This window comes from Lissotriton vulgaris, chromosome 9, assembly GCF_964263255.1.
Source record: "Lissotriton vulgaris chromosome 9, aLisVul1.2, whole genome shotgun sequence".
Classification (NCBI taxonomy): Eukaryota; Metazoa; Chordata; class Amphibia; order Caudata; family Salamandridae; genus Lissotriton; species Lissotriton vulgaris.
The window spans coordinates 488942722-488967561 of record NC_141697.1 but is presented as its reverse complement, the minus strand read 5'-3'; the positions used below and the strand labels follow the sequence as shown (position 1 = coordinate 488967561).

General features: G+C 40.8%; 1 protein-coding gene across 1 annotated transcript in view; it reads left to right on the top strand.

Moving 5' to 3' along the window:
• PRKCH (protein kinase C eta) overlaps positions 1–24840 on the top strand; it is a 773184-nt gene that overhangs the window by 526465 nt on the left and 221879 nt on the right. The window contains exon 9 of the mRNA XM_086937948.1: positions 8480–8653. Within this exon, the coding sequence (XP_086794074.1) occupies positions 8480–8653 (174 nt within the window). The remainder of the gene's footprint in view (positions 1–8479; positions 8654–24840) is intronic.

Sequence of the window (24840 nt, the reverse complement as noted above, 5' to 3'; positions counted from 1 at the left end):
ACTATATTGGTGGACATTAGGAAATGCCTTGAGTATTTTAGAATGCTGGGAGAGAGGGAGGTAGCCATGATGTATCACAACATTGCAGTTAGGAGATGGTAACATTCCTGATGGTCTTTGACAAGGCTGCTCAGACCCACTCACACCCTTAGACATCCTATGGATTAGAGAAAACAAAATATGTTCTGAGATGCTCACTAGTAAAAGGGACATTTACTTAGGAGCTATTACCTATTGCAAGGTGTTTTATTCAAAGACAAATACCACATGAACAGGTTAAACAGTACTTACATCAGCTAGATTGAAAGGAATGGAAGGATTACATTTGCTCCATATTGTCTGCTTACAAAATAGGGACACCAGAATGGACTGTACTTGAAGCAAAGCCACTTGTGAATTCCTCAAGATATTCAGGCAAAACGTATCTCCTTAACTTCTTCTGATGTACTCAAAGGCCCTCAGAAAGGAAACCTTACCTGATACTATAGAGGAAGCACTTGTATGTTCTGTAGCCCAGTGATTGCTCAGACCGTTGTGGCTCATCCAGGCACCTATCAAGTATCAACTTAAATTGCACGATCCTAGCAAAAGCGCTAGAAACAGGTAGCTCTTTAATGCTACTACGGATTTTACTAGACCAGGAAGATTTGATCCATGAAATGTCCCCCTTTCATATCCTGTGGAGAATGTTCACCGTTTTGAATCAAATACACTGCAGACTAGAGAAATTGCTGGCCATGTTTGATCCAGAGAAGGTCTTTGACTGTAGGGAATTGGCGCTAATGGAAGTACTGAGGAGGATGGAGGGTGGGTGAGGCTTTTGTTTCCCAGTGGAACTATTGCATCCCAATGACCGGACGTGCATCTGCATACTTTGTGCTATCGTATACTACGAGGCTGGGGTGCCCTCTGTCCCCTTTGCTGCGTATCCTCTCAATAGAGCCACTGGCCTAATTGCTGCATTAAAACCATGCAAATTAGGAAATATACTTTATTGGCCACCCAACCTGTGTATGCATGCAGATGGTATTCTGCTATTCATTAAGAATCCTGAGTCGAATTTTCAGTTTATATTGAAAGAGGTTGTGAGTTTTGGTTGTTTATCAGGACTACAAATTAACAGGGTGAAATCGAATCTTCTTCCAGTTTAAGTTTAGGTTTACTAAAAAAATAGATGTTCACCTCGTCTAAGGTATACAATCCATTCTATCAATGCAAATTAAAACCAACACAACAGCAATTTTTAAAAACAATATATTGTTGGGGAAGAGCCATGTGTGTCGACTAATTGTATTTTCTTAGGATATAAATAAGAAACTTTTTTTCAAATCTATATTTTTGAAAACAAATTTGTTTGTCAGGAGGATTCTTAAGTAAATGGATCAGAGCTTGGTGTCTGTGCCATATTTGATCTATTTATTATCAGTAGCAGGTGTCTTGTTCTGGCTTATCTTAAAGCTTGTCTAAATGCAGCACATGAAACAGATTTTGAATCCCCCCTGACAAAGATTGTAGAGAGGGAATTTTAAGGAATTATTGTACCATCTCGCCATTAAAGGATTAAGACGGACATTCCCCTTTTGAAGTCTCATAATAAAACATCTAACACTACGTGAAATGCGGAAGGAAAGATATGGTTGTACCGAGCCAAAGAAAATATCATAATATATAGTAAGGAAAAGCAGTGTCCCAAAACAAAAAAATAACTTAACCATGCAGATTGGGTTCTAAGGAATAAACCAGAGATGCCCAAGTGACCGTAAAAGAATAATTTCTTTCACTGACAGTTCACAGCAGGCAACTTGGGAATTCTAAAGAGTTCCTGTGGTGGGTGGATGCTAATATACCCAGAGGGAACATTATTAGCACTACTGTAGAAATACTGTTCAAAGCCAACTGTGTGTCTGCTGTGAAGAAGTTTGGTCCTCTGCCTAAAAGGTAGATTACATTACTGTTATCTATCATTAGATAGTGGATCCCTGTTAAAATGGCCGTTTTTCCTAGTTTTTTCCTCTATTTGTTCATGAGCATCCACATGCCACAGTCGCCTCGCATCGCAGCCTTTAAATATGTAAGGGCACTCTGCAACAGGCTGGTGTGCTCAGGTGGGAAACCTAGGATTGACTGCGATATAATCGTTAATCCCTGTGAATTGAGAGCAATCTCAGTCGTTGCTCTCTGAAGGCACATGCCAAATATGTTTCTTTTTTATTTGCTGATGGGGACATGTATAGAAAAAATTAGTCTTGATTTCCCCTGCAGGATTGTTGATAGTTGATATTGGCAAAAAGGAAATAAATAGTCGAGCTATGGTCAGCTTGGAAGAAACTGGACGGTAAACTGGGCTTGGGGTTGCTCTGATGGCCATCAGGACTAGTGACCTTTGAAACCAGATTCAAGAAGCCATTGCTTAGGCTGCAAATCATTACCATGGAAAGTCGCCTTGAGGATAACATATTCGTGTCCTTGTGGTGATTATGAAGAGAGGTGTGTGTAGTGCCTTAGATATATTCTTATATGACAGGTTTTAGCAGGATCTTGCATCGCTTGCCAGCAGTGCAGCTAACATTATCAGTCTTCGATATGGCCATAAGTATATAAGTATAAAAGGTGAGGAGAAAATCATATTTATTCTCATTAAAACCACCATAAATGCTCTAAATTGCGTGGCAGCTAGCAGTAGAGTTTCCTGTGTAAGGTGTGGGTTTGGCTGAACCAACTTTATCCATTTGGCATGGTTCCAGCATGCAGATGTTCTAGGAAGACATGCATTGAAGAGATGTTTTGCTCACCCTTTTCTAAGGGGTTATTAGTGAGGGTGGGTGGTGCTATTGTGCTGCTTCCCTCTGGCATGGGACAGTCTGTGACAATAGAACTACTGACACCCTAGCAGGGAGTTGCTATGTCTTGGAGGGGAAATGTTGGTCACAGTGATTGAAACCTGATCTAACCAAGTTTAGCTAACTTTCAGTAGACTATTTGCTCAAGGTGAACCGCACTTCTTCAACTAAAGACGTTCGCACCCTATTTTCAATATATCTGGTGAAAGTAAGTTTTGAAAAAGCAGCGGGCAATAAGGATACGTTAGGGGTCCATAAGGTAAAAAAAAGTAAAAGGGTCAGTGTAGGAATACTCTGACCCTCTAGGCCTGGTGGTAGTGTCCAAAGGGCCCCTCTCCTGGGCCATTATCGGCCCTGGGGGGCACCACTTCCCTAGGCATGACCATAATATTAAGGGGGGGAGCAACGTAGGACCCCCTCCTGGGCAATTTACAACCCCAGGGACCACCATCTCATCGGGGCTTGGTTAAAATTTTAAAAGGGGAGGGGGAATGCTCTGCCCACTGTTGTATGGCGTTTTAGGTTCCGATTCAATTTTCCCGATTCATGCACTTATATAGGTACAATTCACGTTGCCCTTATATCGACATAAAAATCAAGCCCTTATTTAGGCATAGCCCATGCTACCCAAATACAGGCATGGCTACTTCCATCCGTTCACCGAACGTCACAACGATTTCTTGGCAAACCAGCTTAAGCCGTTATGGACTTCCCCTTACTTGAATATTGATTTCTCCAAGAACTCCGTTAGTTTTACAATGAACAGCTATTCCCCAGGGGTTTATTTATGACGTTCATATGCCTGACTTTGCATCAAACATGGCATTCCTAAACACCTTCAAGGTATAAATATACCTTCACTTGCTATAGCAAAGTACGTTGGTTCGTAGCAGTTCGATGACCTACTTGACCGACGCAGCTCGCTATAGCAAGTGCCGAAGGAAGCCGACTCGCCAGCTGACGCACTGATCAGGAAGCTGCCCTTCTCTACCGAGAATCCAGCTCCAGTGTTTCTGACTCCCCTTGCGGGGTGTGGGGAAATTGATTCCCAGAGAAAGAGATACCAGACCTCCTTCATTCCAAGGTATGGAGCTGATTAGAACCTAGAGAAACCTTTGGTAGATTCTTGGCAAGAACTAAAACTTATGCTAAACAATACTTACTTCTTTCCTGGTACTAGACCTAGGTTAGGAACATTGGGGTAGGCGTATTTTAGAAGCACCAGTTGAGTATTTTAGTCTATGTTATTTATGTAGATATTTTTATATGTCATAGCACTAGACAATGCTATTACAGTATTATTTTATAATGCTATTCTCGTTGTACGCATTATACTTTGCATTGTGTCTAGTGATTGTAGCAGTTCACCTCTCTTGCATGAGAAAGAAGACTGTTCAATAAACCTTTTATTGAAAATGCCTGTCTCACTATCCCTGTGTAACTCTGTAGAAACGAAGCATGCACGATTAACTGAGTGAAATACTTATCTATTGTTTCCACGACTCTGAGAGATATATTCGTATTCTTGGGAAACAAAGTTGTCATGTTTATGCGGTTGTCAGAAACTAATCCCTTCTTGTGAATTCAAGAAAGTTTCTAGTGACCTCTGAGCTAGCTGGCACTCACAATTAAGTTTAGTATATTCGATAGAGACCTATTGACTTAAGTCCTACGTCAAATTTATAGGATATATTATTCCAATGCGCAGAGCCTATTGGGAATATAGGAACTACACTACACCACCTCCTGAAGCCATTGGCCCAGGAGACCACCATCCCTAAGGGCCGGCTCCCTATGTACCGAGGTGCCCACCCTTGGGGCATAGTTTGTTGTCACTTGTCGGGAGCTTTGACTGCTCCTGCCAAGCAAAAGCAAACAGTACGTCTGCTGCCAGTGTGCTGGAGCAGGAAAACTGCTCCAGCAAGCTGGGAGCGGACTTTTCATTTGTTTTCCTAGCCACTATCAGGCAGGCAGGAAACCCGATAAAAGAATTTCTTTTGCATGTAAGGAGTGGGGAGCAGGGATCTAGCAGGGACCGCAGGGCACTGAGGCTCCCTCCACGGTCCCCAAAACTGCATAATGGGTGCCCTGGGTGGGAGCAGGCCATATAGGATAAAGTTGGTTAATTCTTGTCTTCTCCTGGTGAGAGCAGAGTCCATGGTTATCCCTTTAAATGACAATGAGTATGCAAATGTGAAAAATCGCCTGGAAGCTATGCTCATTTGGCCCCACCCCGTCCACCTTAATAGTATGCATAGGTCTTCCCTCCTTTTGCAAGGATGATGAACAGTTTTCCAAATGGCCCCCCATTGCTTTCCTGTAGATGCTGATGACACATTGTTGATGCCTAAGAATACGAGGACAGCTCCACCAAACAAAGAAGTGCTTACTTTATATAGTTAGGGGTAGGACCCTTGTTTGGTGGAGATTCACCTCTTTGTATTCTCGTTGTCTTCTCTAGAGGAGGATTCATGTTATCCCAGATTTCTGGATGAAGATGCACGGGGTAAAATCTCAGTGCTGAAATTAAATGCACACAAATGTTTTCTGGAGACACTTCACTATGGTCCATTACACAACTGTAGTGAAGTAAAAGCACTAGGCATTTACTCAATGAGGTAGCACTTACTAATTAACCAGTAGAAAGTACTCCAGTTGGGTGGACTTTTTGTTTAAAAATATGAACTCTTGTTGGTTAAAGGGTTAGGTGGGGTTCCGTTCTGGCCCAGTCATTCACACAGCTACTGACACACCACACCCATACAGACACCCACTCTCACATCTACTCACAGCCCCACACAGCCACTCACACCACTGTTTATACAGCCACACACACACCCAATTACACACTCACAATACCACTCACATACCCACTCATACTCCCATACCGTCACTCACACACACACACACATAGCCATTCACACATCCACCCACTCACAGACCCATACAGCCACTCACACACCCACTAAACTACTCACACACCCATACAGCCACTGACACACCCACTTATGGACCCATACAGCCACTCACACACCCACTCACTGACTCACAAATCTACTCACACACCCACTGACACACCCTCAAAACTACTCACATACCGCCTCATACACCAATATAGACACTCAGACAGCAACTTACAGACCCATACAGCCACTTACACACCCAGTCACCGACCCACACAGCCACTCAAACGCCCACTTACCAACCTATACGACCACGACCACTCAGACAACCACTCTCAAAGGTCGATTTTACAGTTAGGAAATATGTTTTTTTTATTGTTAAATAGAAATTTACTGAAAAAATCAAAGGTTACAGAGATGTTATAGTTAGGAGATAACATTAAAAAACCTTAGAAACTGACTGAAAGAAACAAAGGTTACAGAGACGTTATAGTTAGGAAATAGAATTTTAAAAAACCTTAAAAATTCTCTGAAAACCAAGTGTTACAGGAATGTTATATTTGGGCTTTGATTTCACACATACAAAACTGTAGAAATGCAGCACTTATAGTTACCCGAGCAAACTATATCTTAAGCCCCCGTAATGCACTGCTTATGACCTCACATATTACATCACTTGTGACACGGTCAGTGACATCACACATACATATATGTGTAATTACTTTTTAAACTATTTTTTATTAATCCTTTTTTTATGTTGGAATTGTATATTTGTATATACAGTGTTCAATAATATACTTTGTTTGAATAATTTCTATTAGTTTGTTTAAATACTTTCTAAATATAATTTATTTGCAATCATTTAAAATTAGATTTTTTCTTCATTATACAGATTTGATATATTTTTATATTTTAAATAGTTTTTAACATATAGTGATATTTTAAAAGTGAATATATGTTTTAAAGTTGATATAGTGCATAATCGTTACAATTCAAAGTATTTTTTTGCTGACTTTGTGATCTTTCATGTTTTTGTTGCCGATATTTTTGACTTTACATCCAAAATATAGATCAATATTTTTTCTTTGATATTTTTGTCATCGATATTTTTCGCTACAAAATGTCATCAGAAAACCTTGTTCAAGTAAATTTTAGGATGTCTTTTGGCGCACAGATCGCTTTTGTGAGCGACATTAGATGTCTGGGGTATTGGTCAGAACATTTTGATATTACTACAAATGGAATCAACAAACACTTGGGTTAAGGTGAGACTTAAGGTGAGACTGTAAAACACTGGAACATGTGCTAGTCGTATATCCATAAAGAGTGGAGTGAAGCAAGGGGCATTTTGAAACCATTGTTTTTTAATACTGATATATCAGATATATAGACGCTATTTTTAGCTTAGTTACATCATCACACATTACTGATATCTCATGTGCTAACTGGTTTTCTAATTTTCCGAAATGACAGTGAATTGTAAGCTCTGGAGTAATTGTGAAGTAATAGGTCAAGTATTTCCTAGAGTTTCATTAGCAATAAATTGAAACTTCCAGTTACTTTGAACTTGGTACTGCCCTATTAACACAAATTTGATAAATTAAACTTCACACCAATTTTGAGCTCAACTCTTCGTATGTGGCAATTTGGGTGAATCCCAAATATATTTGCCTAATGTCTTTTTCACAAAGTTTAGGTATGTGCCTAAGATTCCACCAAGAGATAGCACTAATGGAAACTGGAGTTCAGGACATGATGTTCGTTGCAGATTAGGAGTGTACGCATATTTCCCTTGCAATTCTCCTGTAATTGTTGTGAATACTGTCATTATCAGTTTGCAAAGTTTCAAGGACTTCAGACTTTCATACCCTATTAAAGTTATTTTGAGAAAATAAAATATTGCCACTATCGGTACAGTCATGAGGAAAACAGTTTTCAAGTTAAATTGTATGACGGTGGCACATATATTTTAGCACCAATTGGCAATCCTGAAGAAATATTGAAAGTTTTTCGGCATTTCAATATAGCCACCACTGATGTAAATGCATTGATGATGAGCATCTTTTAATGCATTTGTTTTTTTTTTACAACCTATTGTAGGAGGCCCCCTACAGACGTGCTCATATTGGTGTCAGCTAATTAAGTCAAAACAACATTGGCAAAACCAATAGGTTAATTATTAGTATTTTGCGGTACATGAGCAGTTCTATTGTAGTACTACTCCACGTTCTACAAAATGCAGTTTGTGACTAGGCCCCTTCGTCAACATTCATAGGAAACCACAGCTCTCTGACTCCATTGCAAGTCACTCTGGTTCTATCAACACTGCTTCCAGTGATATTGTAATGACGCCTGTATCATCTTGTGAGACAGGTGTCATTTGACTGCTTCAATGTGACTCTAGATGTCCTGGAGTAGAGTCTGATCACCATGGCAACTACAGGCACCTGTTATTCTCAAACATCTAAAAAACATATCAACTTGTGTAGACCTCGAAAGATTGACAAATGGTCTCAAGGAAAGCGTAGGGGGAGGAGGAGTCTGGGTGACAAAAGATTTCTTTAAGGAATGTTGTACATTTTAATGAGGCTATTAAGCACATGTGAAATTAACTGATGACATTATTTCATAATTTGAATTGCAGGAAGGTGCTCTAGATCTTTCTGAATAGGATAGTGGTATACTCTCTGATTAATTGTTGTTCCCTGGTGACTTCTTGTTTCATCTCTTGTTTAGGTGATGCTCGCTAAATCAAGAAACACAGGAGATTTATACGCTGTGAAAGTGTTAAAAAAAGATGTCATTCTGCAAGATGATGATGTAGAATGCACCATGACTGAGAAACAAATCCTTACACTTGCAAAGAACCACCCATTCCTCACTCAGCTGTGTTGCTGCTTCCATACTCCAGTAAGTGCTGATGAAGTTTTATTACATTTACAACCATATAACACTGGTATGGATCCTACAATTGCCATCTCTATTTTGCGACACTAAAAATGAATGCTTTTATAGGTACCTTCTAAACTTTTTTTGAATAATTATTATATTGCCTTTGGTTAATATATATGACTGGCCCTTTTGGCAGGTTTATCCCCAAACATTTTGTCTTTTGACTCCCATTTTTCTTAACCTGCTTTCATTAGCTATAGGACTCTAGGTACTTTACCACTGCCGATCAGTGCTAAAGTGCATATGCTCTCTGACTTGAAGCAAGGGTCCCTACTTGGACAAGGCGCATACCTATGTCAACTAGACACCCCCATTTCTAACATGCCCTAACATACTTTTAATAAAGAATGACTGGGAAGTACCTCACTTAGTGGAGTTAATTTCCAGAACTGGAAGAGATAGTGGTTTAACTTGTTGGAGGTACACTGACCAAAAAAGGATTTCAGTCAAAAAAACAGATGATAGAACGTTTCGCTGAGAATGCTTCCATTCACAAATGCTTGTGCTACTGGAAAAACTGAAAAATCCTAGAATTTAGGAGTAATACATTCCATAAATATTTTGGTGTTTGTTCAAAATTATTGGGCTGTTTGAGTAGAAACTCAAGTTTATTTCACTAAAAATTATTTAACTAGATATAAAACATTCTGGATTGTCCCGCTTGGAAGAAAAGGGGTGTTCTCAAATGTTTAATAATGGTGGATCAGAAGGATTTTGTCAGGCGAGTCTAGAGCAAGGTTTAGGTTTGGTAAGAAGATCCAAAACTGTACTCTTCTGACTGTATTAACAAGCCTCACTTTTTTAGAATCTAAAATAAGCAAAGGCAAATATGTACTGGCGATTGCTGCTGTATAGCTCAATGGAGGTTAAGATATTGTGTTTGAAGCGAGAGCAAGAGTCACTTTACTTCTAAATATGACCAGTCAAACTCAATCTCTTTTCATTTTTTCTGACTCTTTGGCTGACAGCTGCATCAGTCTGTTTGGAGGTAAGGTTCAATGGAATTTTCTTTTGTCCTGTTGAAGTTTGAAGAGCCTCTTGGAATTGGTCAGACCCTCAGTCTTTGATTGCGCTTGGAACTTTCTGTGTTCTTATTGCTGCTGCAACCTGAATTTCCATTCTGATGGGTGATGCTCTTTTTCTATCCGTGGATTTTGATGGATATTTCCATATCTGTTTATGCAAGGCTAAGAACGTCTCTAGATCATCCAGTCCAGTTTATTCAGATGATTTGCCATTTGTGGTACTCCACCTTGTATAGTGTTCTAAAAGACCATAATTTATGTCTCATTTTGCAGAATGATGATCTCAGGTCCAGTAAAGCCTTCCTTTTCGTGTTGATTTAGGAGGGGAAATCTCCTATTAAAGCTACAGGGTGACCGTCTAGTGTGATGGTTCCAGTCTTTCCACCTATCACGCTTGTTTGTGATTTAGGAAGGATGGTATTGTTGGGCATGGCTGCCTCTTTTGTTGTGGTATTTGTTCTAATCTTGTGTACCAGCTAAAATGCCAGTGGCGGCGCGAATCAATGTTCAGAAGTTTTGGTATCAGTGCTGCTGGGTAAATCTTTACATTAGCTTTCTCGAGCTTCTCCATTATGTCATAGAGTTGTAGACTGTCATGATATGACTGATACTACAAGTCAACAAGTTTTCTGTGAATCTGCCATGTGTTTTGACGCCAATCAGGAATGTTGTTAACATGGTTGTCTATGTCATCCAAATGCTTTTCAGTACTAGTGACTCTGTTTTTGAAGGGGCCTACTTTAGTTCCCAATGATCTAATTTCCAATGTCCGTTCTGACAGAGTGGTGCCCATATTCCCTATGTTGGAGCCATTGGCCATGATTTCCTTTAGTATGGTGCACAGGGTAGTTACCTGAAGTACTGATGTGTGGTGTGGGTAGCAACTTAGATACTCCCAATGCTTTTGAGAACAGTAGTTGCCATTATGGCTTCATAGAGGACATGATTGTAATGCCTTTAACATCACAGTATATCAGCTGATGGTCCATAGGTTGAATTAAATTCCTTTGGAAAATATTGTTGTACAGAAAAGATGAAGATGCAGGTGTATGTGGCCAGCACAGATAATGTATTATTATGTTTCACTGGACTCCTTGGGGTCAGATTACCTTTTTGGGGGAGGACGGGTCAGTGGTTACTTGCATTTCCCTTAAATTTCTGCTTTATGGTAGAACTACCACCCTAAGGGCTTCAGATGAGAACAGTATTGTGCACTCATTGCCCCTTTCCCTTTACTACTTGCTGCTAGTGGCCCCTGTGTTGGGCTGTGCTGGAGCATTTCTGCTTCCACCTCTTGCTGTAGTTGGTGCCACCCAGCTTGAGGGCAGTTTAATGAATCACCTCCGGCATCAAGGGCAGCCACATGCCGTCTAGGTGTGAGTCCCTATTGAAAGTTCCTAGCCTGATCTTTGGCAGGGCTGGACTGGGAATGCAAAGTGGCCATGGCAATTGAGTCGACGGGGGGCAGGTGGGAGCAGTGGCGGGCGTGGAAAACACTGCAGCTGCTTTTGTTAAAGGGGGCTGATATTGCAACTTTGTTGCAAAACTGGCCCCCGGTATCATAAACAATCCCCAGGGGTCCAAAACCGGCCCCCACCCTGGCTACCCACCTGGGAAACACACAGTGCCCGCTACGGCCAGTCCAGCCCAGATATTTGGGTAGCACATTGCTTTCAGATTAGTAGACACAGATGACCCTTTGGAACCTCTTTTGTATGTGTGTTTCTCAGTGGTCTTGTCCACGTGTACTGTGGGGCTGAGTGTAACAGTGTTTTGTGGCCCTGTGAACTCACATGCTTATTAAGGTGCCCAAAATCTTTCAGAACAGAAATGGAAATCTTACTCTTTCAACATCATTCTCCCACTTTACCTCCTTGGGCTGCCAACCAAGGCCCTTCTTAAAACATCTGAGATCCCCAAACTCCCTCTCATATTCTCCTGCTGGGGAGCTTCTACCAGCCAAAAGCCACGTTCTCTAATACCCTGCTTTATTGACTCCGAACATGTTTATAACGTTATTCAGAAACTGGTCACAGTAAATTTGTTGACCTTCAACGCTTAAAGTAACGTTAGCTTTTTGTGAAGTGCTCTGCCTCCCATTTTGGGTTTTGTCCAATCTGTAGAAAACCACAAACACATTTCAATAAATAAATAACTTCTCATCTTCAACCAGAGGCTGATACCAAGAGAAGATCTCAGGACACCTCAGTGTGAACTGCCTGCTTTATTAGGAGCTGGCTAGGTCCTTTCCTCCACATGACCCAGACGACCTTTAGTCCCTTTGATAGCCACTACTTGAGTAGGACTGCTGCATCCCAATGCCTGCTGAGAGCTGCAAGTGTCCCTCTAGATCAGGACTTAATTTGCCAGTATCCTACACAAGAACTACCTTCGCCACACCCGGTCTACCATCTGCATGCTCATTGTGAGCATCTGATACTACCCGCTCTGGAACAGGCGTGAGCACGTAGGCCTGCAACTTCAGGTTTACAGTCCCGCCGGTCATCCGAGGAGGCTCTAATTGAGCCAATGTAAGTTACAGGTACCACAGCCTGTGACCGAGAAGAAGGGTGAGTCAGAAACCCACCTTATTAGGTTGCAGATAATTTTAGCAACCCGCTTTTTCACATGGGTCCTGAAGAAAGCTGCTTGACCACTCCTGGGCAAAGAAATTGAGCTGAAACATGTCGACCGTTTGACCTTTACTACCAGTGTATAGTGCCATAGAACAGTACCATTTCTATAGCAGCACAATAACAATTTTTTAACCCTGCCACCTCCCCCTCTGAATAAAGTTTGTTTAAGAGGGAGAGCGAAGCAATTTTAACTCACTCACACCTTTTTGGCTCAACTTACCTTTGTTCGCCACATTTCTGGTCACTACTGTAAAAACCAGTGGTCACTGGAAAGCTTTCCATCCAAATAAGCCTGATGATGATGCTATCACGTCTCTAGAAGCGGAGAACCAAGATATACCGCTCCAACGCTCCTGCGCGTGAATGAGGGGTTTTTAGATTGGCTAGCACACCTGACCCTGGCATTGCAGGTATAAGTGATCCATTCCACTTATGAACATTGATCTTCGACAGGAAGCTGAATGGATCAAGGCTTCTTCCTCCCCCCCCCCTTTTGATTATACTTCATTTATTTTGCCCCACAGCAAAAACATATTTTATAGTGAAGGCGAAACGCCTCACATATATCCCCAACAAATCTGGGGTGATCCATTTTCCTTCTCATCTAGAAAGGGAAATAATGGCTGGAGTGAATTTCTCACCGTTTCCAGAGTGGAAAGTTGTGCTCACACATACATGCCTGTGAGAATTCAGAAATGTGCGAAGCTAGCCACGACTTGTAACACTTCCCACCCCTTGCTTGGGATTTACTACTGCAGATATCTCCGCACTCGTGGTGGAGATATCTGCAGTAGTATCCTTAACTAGGAATCCTTAAGTAGGAATCCTTTTGTGAACTGCTGGCAGGCATTATTGCTGTTAATATGTTTGTAAATCAGGCCAATATGTAAAAGGATTGTCTAAAAAGTCAGAAATGGACAAAGATGTCACACATGATAGAGCCTTCTGTAAACTATTTCTCTGCATAAATATTGAGATGTAAACCTTAGGGCCTTATTATGAGTTTTGCGTATCAATGGACCTCCAAACTCAAGGTGGCTGTGCGGCTACTGCCACACCAGTGGTCCAACCGCCCCCTTACAAGTACGCAATCCATGGCAGTCTTTCAGCTGTCTTTAGGCCGCAATATTCTTGGTGAAGCATATTACGAGTTTCATCCCCGCCTCACTTTTCACGGTGGTGAGCCCACTGTGAAATGTTTGGCTGTGAGTAAACAAAGAGGGCCCGACAGGGCCTGCTTGTGCCTCTGGGCCTGGTTATACATGCAGGGGAGCACATGGCGTGTCCCCCTGGGTGCATGCATCCTCAGTTCCTACAGGCCATGCACATGACAGTCCATGCCCTGCAGAAACTTGCGTTGGAGTTCCCATTGTGGTGCCTTTACTATAGGCACCGCAGTGGGAACGCCAAAGAACCGCCCTCCAGGGATGAAAAACTTCAACATTTTGCGGGTGGTGCTCACAAGGGTTTGGCGATGCAGGAGCAGGGCGGTCCCACTCCTGCACTGCCAAATTCGGATCACTGACATAATATCGAGGGACATAATATCGACTACCAAAAATATCGGCGAAAAAATATCGTTTACAAAAATATAGTTTGTAAAAATATCGACTTTATTAAAAACAATGTTAAAATAAATTAATATTAAAAATTATTTACTAAAATATACTTAAAAATACTTAAATTACCTTATAATAATTTTAATTAAAGTTATAAAAAAAATGTACAATCATATTTGTTAAAACATATATATATATATAGTAACATAATATAATTAAAAAATATCCAATATTATTACCGTAGGATAGCGGAAGTGTAAAATTACTATTCCCACTCCAGAGAGTGCAACAGTAGATAAGGCGTTGGATAGCGTAGAGGTAAAAATTACTATTCCCACTCCAGAGAGTGCAACAGTAGGGAAAGCGTTGGATAGCGTAGGGGTTAAAATTACTATTCCCACTCCAGAGAGTGCAACAGTAGGGAAAGGGTTGGATAGCGTAGGGGTAAAACTTACTATTCCCACTCCAGAGAGTGCAACAGTAGGGAAAGCGTTGGATAGCGTAGGGGTAAAAATGACTATTCCCACTCCAGAGAGTGCAACAGTAGGGAAAGCGTTGGATAGCGTAGGGGTAAAAATTACTATTCCCACTCCAGAGAGTGCAACAGTAGGGAAAGCGTTGGATAGCGTAGGGGTAAAAATTACTATTCCCACTCCAGAGAGTGCAACAGTAGGGAAAGCGTTGGATAGCGTAGCGGTAAAAATTACTATTCCCACTCCAGAGAGTGCAACAGTAGGGAAAGCGTTGGATAGCGTAGGGGTAAAAATTACTATTCCCACTCCAGAGAGTGCAACAGTAGGGAAAGCGTTGGATAGCGTAGGGGTAAAAATTACTATTCCCACCCCAGAGATTGCAACAGTAGGGAAAGCGTTGGATAGCATAGGGGTAAAAATTACTATTCCCACTCCAGAGATTGCAACAGTAGGGAAAGGGTTGGATAGCGTAGGGGTAAAAATTACTATTCCCACTCCAGAGAGTGCAACAGTAGGGGAAGGGTTGGATAGCGTAGGGGTAAAACTTACTATTCCCACTCCAGAGAGTGCAACAGTAGGGAAAGCATTGGATAGCGTAGGGGTAAAAATTACTATTCCCACTCCAGAGAGTGCACCAGTAGGGAAAGCGTTGGATAGCGTAGGGGTAAAAATTACTATTCCCACTCCAGAGAGTGCAACAGTAGGGGAAGGGTTGGATAGCGTAGGGGTAAAACTTACTATTCCGACTCCAGAGAGTGCAACAGTAGGGAAAGCATTGGATAGCGTAGGGGTAAAAATTACTATTCCCACTCCAGAGAGTGCAACAGTAGGGAAAGCGTTGGATAGCGTAGGGGTAAAAATTACTATTCCCACTCCAAAGAGTGCAACAGTAGGGAAAGCGTTGGATAGCGTAGGGGTAAAACTTACAATTCCCACTCCAGAGAGTGCAACAGTAGGGAAAGCATTGGATAGCGTAGGGGTAAAAATTACTATTCCCACTCCAGAGAGTGCAACAGTAGGGAAAGCGTTGGATAGCGTTGGGGTAAAAATTACTATTCCCACTCCAAAGAGTGCAACAGTAGGGAAAGCGTTGGATAGCGTAGGGGTTACAATTACTATTCCAACTCCAGAAAGTGCAACAGTAGGGAAAGCGTTGGATAGCGTAGGGGTAAAAATTACTATTCCCACTCCAGTGATTGCAACAGTAGGTAACGTAGATACTTCATATATTATTTAAAAATATATATATATTATTATCTATAAAAAAATTAATTAAAAGTAATTACCACTTTAATATAATATAATAATTAATTAATAACAAATACTAATTTAATTTAATCATTACAATTAGTTATCTATTAATACTAATTATTTACTAATTAACAATATTTAATTAGTAATTAAACAGTTACTTAACAATTAAAATCTAATAAATACACAAAAAAATTAACATATGTAATTAGTTATAATTAAATTACTTCCCACCCTATTCCCCTATGAACCCACAACCCGCTACAGAAATTAAATTACTTTAATTAACCTAATTATCAATTAATCAATTAAATAAAATTTATTGGCAATTAAAATTTAATTAATTACCAATTAAAAATGATTTAACAATTAATTATAAACAAATACCAATAAATACATTTACATATTTAATTAATTAAAATTAAATTACACTACATAATTTAACATATGTAATTAATTATAATTAAATTGCTTCCCACCCTATTCCCCTATAAACCCACAACCCGCTACAGAATTAAATTACGCAAATTTTTCATAACATTAAATTAATTAATTAAATTACATTATAACATAAATAAACACTTTTAACTCATAAAATACACTATAAATAATTCGATATTATTAAAAGTTCGATATTTTCCTTAACCTACATTATGTACTTCGATATTTTGACTATCTATATTTTAAAATTCGATATTACATTACTTACCTTCAAAACGATATTTTTGATGTCTATATTCTGTCCATTCGATTTTCTGTCCAGCCTATATTTTGTACTCGATATTATGTCCATTCGATATTTTGTAGGCAATATTTTGTCTGTTTACCGCCAAATTCATAATAAGTCTTGATTCATACCAAATGCAGATCTCCTGTTGTCTAACTGACCATCAAATAGATGTCAGAATTTTAAGCTTCCCATCTGCTGCTCCCTATCCACTTGCTATCCACCTCACCGTACTTCTGCTGGATTTTCATTTCTTGCACTGATGGATGCCACTTGGCCTCAAATCCTATATGCAGTTTCATATCTGGAAATGCAGGTGTACTTGTGGCTGTGAGGTTTGTAGGCTATAGTACTCATGCTATTTCAAAAACGCAGTGCACTTACAGCAGAGATCTGCTGCCCTGTACAGCAGGAACAAGGCACACACATATCCATAGGCCCAAACATTCTTAAGCCTGCTGAAAACTATTTAACATTTTAGAGTGGATCATTTCTGCCCTTGTGCTTCAAGGTGTCTTAAGCCTGTGCTTGCAGCTAAGGCGATATCTCTTACTGTGGGAAGTTGTTGCTCTTTGTTTACCATGCACAGAGAGCTATGCCTGAAGCTGCTGCTTTTTTTAAAAGAAATTCAGGAAATAACTATACCTTTGGAACCTCAGAGGTCAAGGCTGTGAAGGGCAGTGGCAGGGGTCGCAAAAGGACCGCCAGGGTTGCAACTGTGACCTCAGGCGATACCTAATTTACGTCGATTTAGCCTAGAGTGCAGGGTCGAACTGGCCTAAGGGCATTTTGACTGTGGTCTAACAGGACAGTGTGCAGGCCTGTTTTTTGGGCTGGTGGGCCGGTTTTTACTGTTTCCTTGATATTACCACAAGCATTGTCTATAGCAAGTACAAATTCATGCAGTCTCCCAGACCTTGCAAAGAAAAAACCCCGAAAGAATGTGTCTATACAAGTTAAGCAATGCCCCAAGTTGCAAATGTGTGCCACTTTTTTAGCTATCCGGTTCTCTGATGTTGGCCAGCTTTTCAGGGAAACCCCTGAAAATATTCTCAAATGTCTGTCTCAGCCTTTGCAAGCTGCAGACTGTCCTGCTCTGATGTAATTGAATGATTCTTAAACGTAAATTGTTTTAAATACCATATTATATTAATTTATATTTAGTAAGAGTAATGTGTGAGAATCTGTTATCGAACTTTTGCTGAGAAATTTGGGTTTTATGCTTTTTAGCAACAAGTAACATCCATCACAGATTTCATTTAGAGCAAAACAGTATCAGCTCTGTTTGCTCTGTGATTTGTGTGAGGGGAGCTTGCTGGATGTCTGTCAATGTGCGTAGCTAGCAGTGTATATTAAGAAAGGACCAGTGTTTTGCTGCTGCCCTTACTGTGCCTCTTCTATGAGAAACTAAAGTCTGCACCTGCTTCTGCCTGTTCTGTAGAGGGATGCCTGAACTCTTGGTCACTTGTGGCATGGATACTTGCATAGCTACTGTCCACATTGGTCTGTTGTGCATGAGAAGGGACCTTGCAGACGTGATCCTTCCTGTGTTTGGCCAATTCCGTCTCTGGGAGACGCTTTCACTGGCGATGCCTGTTTTGTACCTGACACCTGTTGCTTATGAATGGCCGGTGTACTACAGTCACCTAGGCTGTGTGAAGGATGTTTGTTCTGTTATTGTCTCCACCATGCCTGTTCGGCCCATGCAGGTAACAGCGGTAGGGTGGTGGGGACGGGTGGTCGGATTTCGACAGACGATGAGGAGGAGAAAATTAAATAAATAATTAATGTTCCCTCGTCATCATCTGTCGAAATGAATTTGGGATTTCTATGAATGAATTTGGGATTTCTATAGCGCATGGCTGCCCAGGAGCGTCCCAGCGCTGAGATTGCATTAACATCTGGGGTGGAAGCAGAGGAGGGAGGGGAAGGGTTATTGCGGGAAAAGGTGGGTCTTGAGTCACTCCCCACCCGGCCCCACCGCTCTTACCTGCTTGGCCGCGGCTGTCGGTTTCTCGGGAAGCCTTGCACTGCTGCTACCATTGTGTGTTCCTTTTATAAAGGCATATCGTAAAGTATTCCACCAATGCTAAAACATCTCAACGCCAGATATGTACACCTCTAAAACATAAACTTACTTAAAACATGCTAGGCACTGATTTTGTCTTTCTTTCATTTATTTTGGGGTTTTATAGAAATGGATCAGTTACACTGGTAAACATGTCGATGGCTTTGAATGCCTGACATGCACAATAGTTTTCTATAATAAGGTCCTCAAAGTGCTGTATACACGTGAGAGCATTAATCACCCTGTTGGATAGTTTTCATTTTAGTACTTAAAGGATGGTTTTATAGATGTTCAGAATCGCTGTCTACTACCTGAGCATGTGATATCAGTGCAGGACAGTTATGCTGTCTCACTTTGAGACTGTAATCTGTGAGACTTGTGTACCCTGATGCATACCTTTGCTGTATGAAGCCTGGGACTGTGACATCTGCTTAAAATGATGCACTTCTGTTTGTTTTATTTGCTGGTAAGTTGTTTGTAACCTAAATCCCTTGCTGCATCTGAGCAGGTAAGATGTGTATAGCACGTGGGTACCGTCATTTCCAGAGGCCTGTTGAATCTGGGTGCTGGGGGGGGGGGGGGGGTGGGTAGGTTTACATTCATTTGCCTGAGCATGGGAAGTCAATGTACCTTGAGAGTAGCCCTGCTGTTAGAGGGCTGCGTCTGTAAGATCTGTGTAATTACTAATTAGAGGCATGGCATTGCTGCCAAATGGCTAAGTGAAAGTGTGGATTCTGTGTAACATGCAAATTAGTCCTTTCTGAGGTCTGAGCCTGTACAAACTGTGTGACATGATGGATAATTCAGGGGCTGTAGAAGATCTCTGGAAATTAAGGAGTTGATATCTGAGCTGGTGAAGCATGTACAACCTTGGAGAAAGCTCCTCTGTGTGATGCCAAAACCCATATTCAGATAAGTGTAACGTGAGACAATGCTTTGTTATTGACAGCATGTTTGTCTGATTTATGTTAAAGGAGAAAAGCTCAGTTTTCTAAAGTAAAGTCCTCTGTCTTTTGTGCGGACCCAATTAACTATACCTAAAATGTTTAGAGCATTTGAATGTTTAAAAAACATATACAGTTAGTTTTTTTAAAAATCCTTCTTAATTTTAGTGATGTTCAGGTATGTCTCTTATCTTTGAGGAACTCCGGTTGCAGTTCTTGTAAGTGAATGTGATTTTATAAATAGTTGTCCTTCTTCCATACAGAGGAATTCACATGGGGGTTTGTCTTGGGGGTGTCTAATTCATACCACTTTTTCAACCTAAATTGTCTAAACATAGGTCCGCAAACGTTGTTTGTGCCTTTAGTGCCCCTGCCCGGGGACAGTCAGTAAACTTGCCAACGAGGGCAGGAAAGAGCTGAAATTGTATAGTAAATCCAAAGCTCTTCCTAACAGGGGTCACCAAAATATGTTGGGCCTAGGGTCCACAAAACATTTAGGGTGTCTCTGTACATAACTGTGATTAAAGGTAATACAGGATTCTCTGTGGAACATTGGCATTCACTCACTATATAAAATGTAAATAACATAACAACATAACATAACAGTGGCCATGTTTTGGGTGTGAGGTAACTGGTTAAGTGCTGACAGTCTTATTGTCCACATCTTAGTTGGTAAAAGCAGCTGCAAATTTAGCGCACCCCTTTCAGACCCCACATTTAGGGAACAACCCTTTTCTTTTTCTTTCAGCACCTCATGACACTGTGGTTGTTTTCCAGCTCTCTCCTTTGTGTGTCGCTTCTGACAGTTCAAATACCCCTCCTTGTGCTATGTTGCTCCTAAAACCTCCTACCGTAACCACTACAGCACAGCAACGTGAATAATTTTGCTAATATGACTTAGGAGCAGACTTTAAAGGCAGTTTTGTTTTATCTCCTTCATTTCACATATTGTATGAAAGCACAAGCTTTGGCACACAAAGACTTTCATGGTGCTGGCTAAGGGATATTTGGTGCACTCAATGACCTATGAAGCAGAAGGTGGTGCACTTAGCTTGACACTTCTCCTGGAGGCACATAAATATGCTCCTTGCAGGAGACAAGGGTTCAAATGACTGATTTCTGAGGAAAGAAACGTAGGCCTTAGCAAGGATCTCTCTTTACAGTCTGAAACTGTCTTCTTATTTTTAGATTCTGTTCAGAGTTTCCTTAGGGGAACATATTTGAAAAATGAAACATACCATTTATAAAGACTGAAAACATTGAATTCAATGTGCAGTTTTGAGAGGTCATAAAATATGTTTTGCTTTTCTTAAGTATTTAGAATGTTTTGATACTTTTGAAACAATACCTTTAGAGACGAACATTGGCCAAGCCAACAGCTCTACACTTGCACTATAAAAGACAATACCTTTTGGCTTAACATGTGCCTGTCTTGGTTAAACCATAGATCATTTGTCAACGTGGTAGTTTTGCTCACTTGAGTTTAAATGACATTTGACCTTGAAGGAACTTGCATAGGCTGTAATATGGCTGAATTATTGCATACCACTGTTGGAGGTCCCATAGTTAATGCTCCAACCCAAACTTGCAGTAATTATGACCTAACTTGTAATGCCTATAGTTTAAGAAGAAATAATTTAGGTAAATGGCATGGTGTACCATTTGCAAGCAAACACCGCCCAAATGGCAATAGCCCTTGTTACGTAAAGTGCTTTCTGCTCTCAACGCAACACTGTGATAAATCTGCCCTACGGTTTTTAGCCCATTCCCCTGTATGCCACCAACTTTGGGGCAGGTTCCCTCCACTTTCCCAAACACCACCTCGAACATGCATTTGCTACTGGCCTTGTCAAGTAAATAAATTAACCACGCTACATGTGAAAAAAAATCATCTTATACCAGTAAACCGTGTTGCATGTCTTTTTTACTTCATTTATGAGAAAACATGAATTGCACGCTTACAAAAATTTGACTTGATACTGTATATAGTGTGTGTACACATTACAATGACCAGTAGGTGGCAGCATCAGCTCAGTTTCCACTCCGCTTATTCCAAACGGAATCATGCTTCGTAGAGCTCATGCTATCCAGCCTCTAGCAGTGAAACCGAGGGCTATAGGTGTCATATAGACCTCTCCGCTTTTCAACACGTCAGAAATGCCTGTTTACAAGCCATGGTGTCCTTGAATCGCCATTCCCCTACCGCAGCTGCGGATAGTGTTTGCGTGTACTTCTTAAAATAGTTAAAAGCAGTGAGCCTTTCCATCATTACTATGCAACCCTCTCAAATGTTTCAAGCAAGGCAAAGGAATACTACGCTACTTGGGACTCAGGATTGCTGCCCCTATTTAGGTTTTCTGGCGCTCTTGTGCCAAGTGAGCATACGCGAGAGCGACGCAAAGCCTAAATGAGATTTACCGAGCCGCCCAAGGCCATCGTGTGTGGCCCTGAGTGGGTTGATAAATCCAGAGTAACCCAAAGTAGAGCAAATGGCTGCGTTGTGTTACTCTGCCCTGGAAAGCCGTTCCGAGGGTGGGGCATGGGTCCCCACACATCCACCTATGGACTCTGAATTATTCCCAGATTTACCTATACTTGTAGACCTGCGTATGCTTCAGAATGCTACGCCTTCCCAGGGGAGGCATAATGAGGATAAATATCGTTATTTCGCCTCATTACTTCTTCTTTCTCTGTGTGCTGCATTCTGCAGGAAAATACCTCAGGGGATTGTTTTTGTGCGGAAAGGTGTCCTGCACAAAAACAGTCCTGCCTACAACACAGGCCCCCATGCACCAAACTTAACGGTTGTGTCACTTTCGCTCCCCATTATGTGGTACAAAAGCGACAAAACCCTTTGATAAATATGTCCCTAAATTAATAATTGACGCACCATCTTTAAATGTATGTAACTCTATTTATTCTTTATCTAGAAGCAAAAGTTACATTACACACATTTTTTAAAATTTCTAAACGTATACCTTTAATTTATAATTTACGCCGCACCTTCAAATTATTATATCTTGCACACCTCCTTTCACAGTGTATTCCACTTCGTAGCTACACTACATTAACTATAATGCACCACTGTACCATGCACTTTCTCACAAAAGGTATGATTTGCAATGTGATAACTATTAGTGTACATAATATTCTTTTAGATGGTATAAGTGACATAATATAAAAGGGTACAAGCAATGCATGCAGAACGAGTGAATTGTAGATAATGTAGTGTGGCTACATAGTGGAATACCCTGTGTATGGAGATGTATGGAGGTGTGCAAGCTATAATAATTTGCCAGTGTTGCGATGTCATATAGTTGAGTGGTGTATAGTTGATACAGTGCAGTTGCGCAGACTGGAGTGGTATAGAGTGAAGTGGCGTGGAGTGTTGTAGACTGAAAATTTAAATATGTTAAACATGAAAAATACACTGTAGAAGACTATATTTGTAAAATATAGGCTACTACAGTGTATGTCATGAGTGATGTAAAATGTGAGGTCATAAGCAGTTTATTGCCAGGGCGTACGTTATAGTTTGTTCGAGTGAAAGCAGAGCCTAACTATAATGCCCCCGTGACCTTTGGTTTTCTTCAGTGAATTTCAAAGATCTCTTTTAATTCTATTTCCTAACTATAACGTCCCTGTAACCTTGTTTTTTTTCCAATGAATTCATAAGGTTTTTGTAATTCTATTTCCTAAATATAACGTGTCTGTAACCTTTGTTTTTTTCAGTGAATGTATATATATATATATATATATATATGTATACACACACACACACACACATATATAATATATATATATATATATATATATATATATATATATATATATATATATATATATACATATAGAGTTATATAATATATATATATCACCTATTGGTGGTCACTAGTCGGTAGTTAGTTACTTAGAGCCTAGTTTCCATAGGAAAAGCATTTCTTGACTTGCCGATAACTTTGGCATCGTTTAACCAATCTTCATGACATTTTCCAAATAAGCTGTCAAAGTAGGTTCTGGATGTCATGGGAAGTTTTGGGGTGTTCCGTGCAGTGGGGACCAAGAAATAGTAGTGCGAAAAAAGGGTGCGTTTGTAATGTTAATTCCCATGGGAACTTGTTGTCGAACATACAGCCCGAACCGCTGGGAGAAATTACACAAAATTTGGCAGAAAGGTAAATGTTGTTACTCATATTGTGCTTTTTCTTATTTGGTGCAAATCTGTCTAGTCATTTTTGAGAAATCAAGGCTGAAAATTATAGATATGTCTCTGGCCGGCGATATTGCACAGTGGTTTCGCGGTTAATCGCAGATGCATGCGATTGATTGGGGGGATGCAACCAGAACAGAAAGTTGCAGCCATCATTTAATCATCCAAGAATGGTTCCCAGGCTGAAAATGTGTGTGAAAGCGCGCATAATGGGTTAGGATTGAGATACTGCCCCTGATTTTGAGAAATTAGGGTTTTAGTGACACAAGGTATGTGTCTAAAATAGATTTTTTAAATTGCGTCCAACATTTGCAACGACCATGCGATCATCAATGCAGCCCACCCCATGTATCATCGCAGGGATATCGCAAATATTGTGAAGTCATCGCGAACATTAGAGAAAATATATAATAAAATATATATTTGTACACACTTGCTGGTCACTGTCACACACTAATGTATGCACTCACAAACTCACTCAGACACTTATAAACCCAGTCACATATGCACTCAGATACTCATGCACCCACTTACATACCCATTCTGGTACTGATGCACCCACTTACAGACTCACTCGGTGAGTGATGCACCCATGTACAGACCCACTCAGAGACTCATGCACCTACTTATAGACCCCTCATAGACTCATGCGTACAGTCAATACCCACTTGGAGACTCTTACACCCACTCACAGACCCACCTGGGCACTCATGTTCCTACTCACAAACCCACTCAGATACTCATGCACCCACTTACAGACTCACTCTGAGAGTCATGCCCCCAAGTATAGATGTACAGACCCACTCAGAGACTCACGCACCCACTTACAGACCCACATCACACATTTACATGTGCCCTCACAGACCCACTGAGACACTCATACACTCACTCGTAGATGCACCCATTCACACATACACACAGTCACTACACTGTACCACATTCCGCTTTACATAAGCCAACTGTACACCACTCAACTTTACCCCACCTCACTCTATAGCACTCCAGTATTCCCCACTCCAATTTAACCTATTTCACTTCTAGCCACTCCACTGTCAAGTCAAGTCAAGTCAAAGGATTTGTATAGCGCGCTACATACCCAGAGGGTCTCAAGGCGCTTGAAGAAGGGGGGGGATTACTTGTCAAATATCCAAGTTTTAAGTTGCTTTCTGAATGCAAGGTGGTTCTGAGTGAGACGAAGGTGAGTGGGGAGTGAGTTCCAGGTTTTAGCTGCGAGGTAGGAGAAGGATCTACC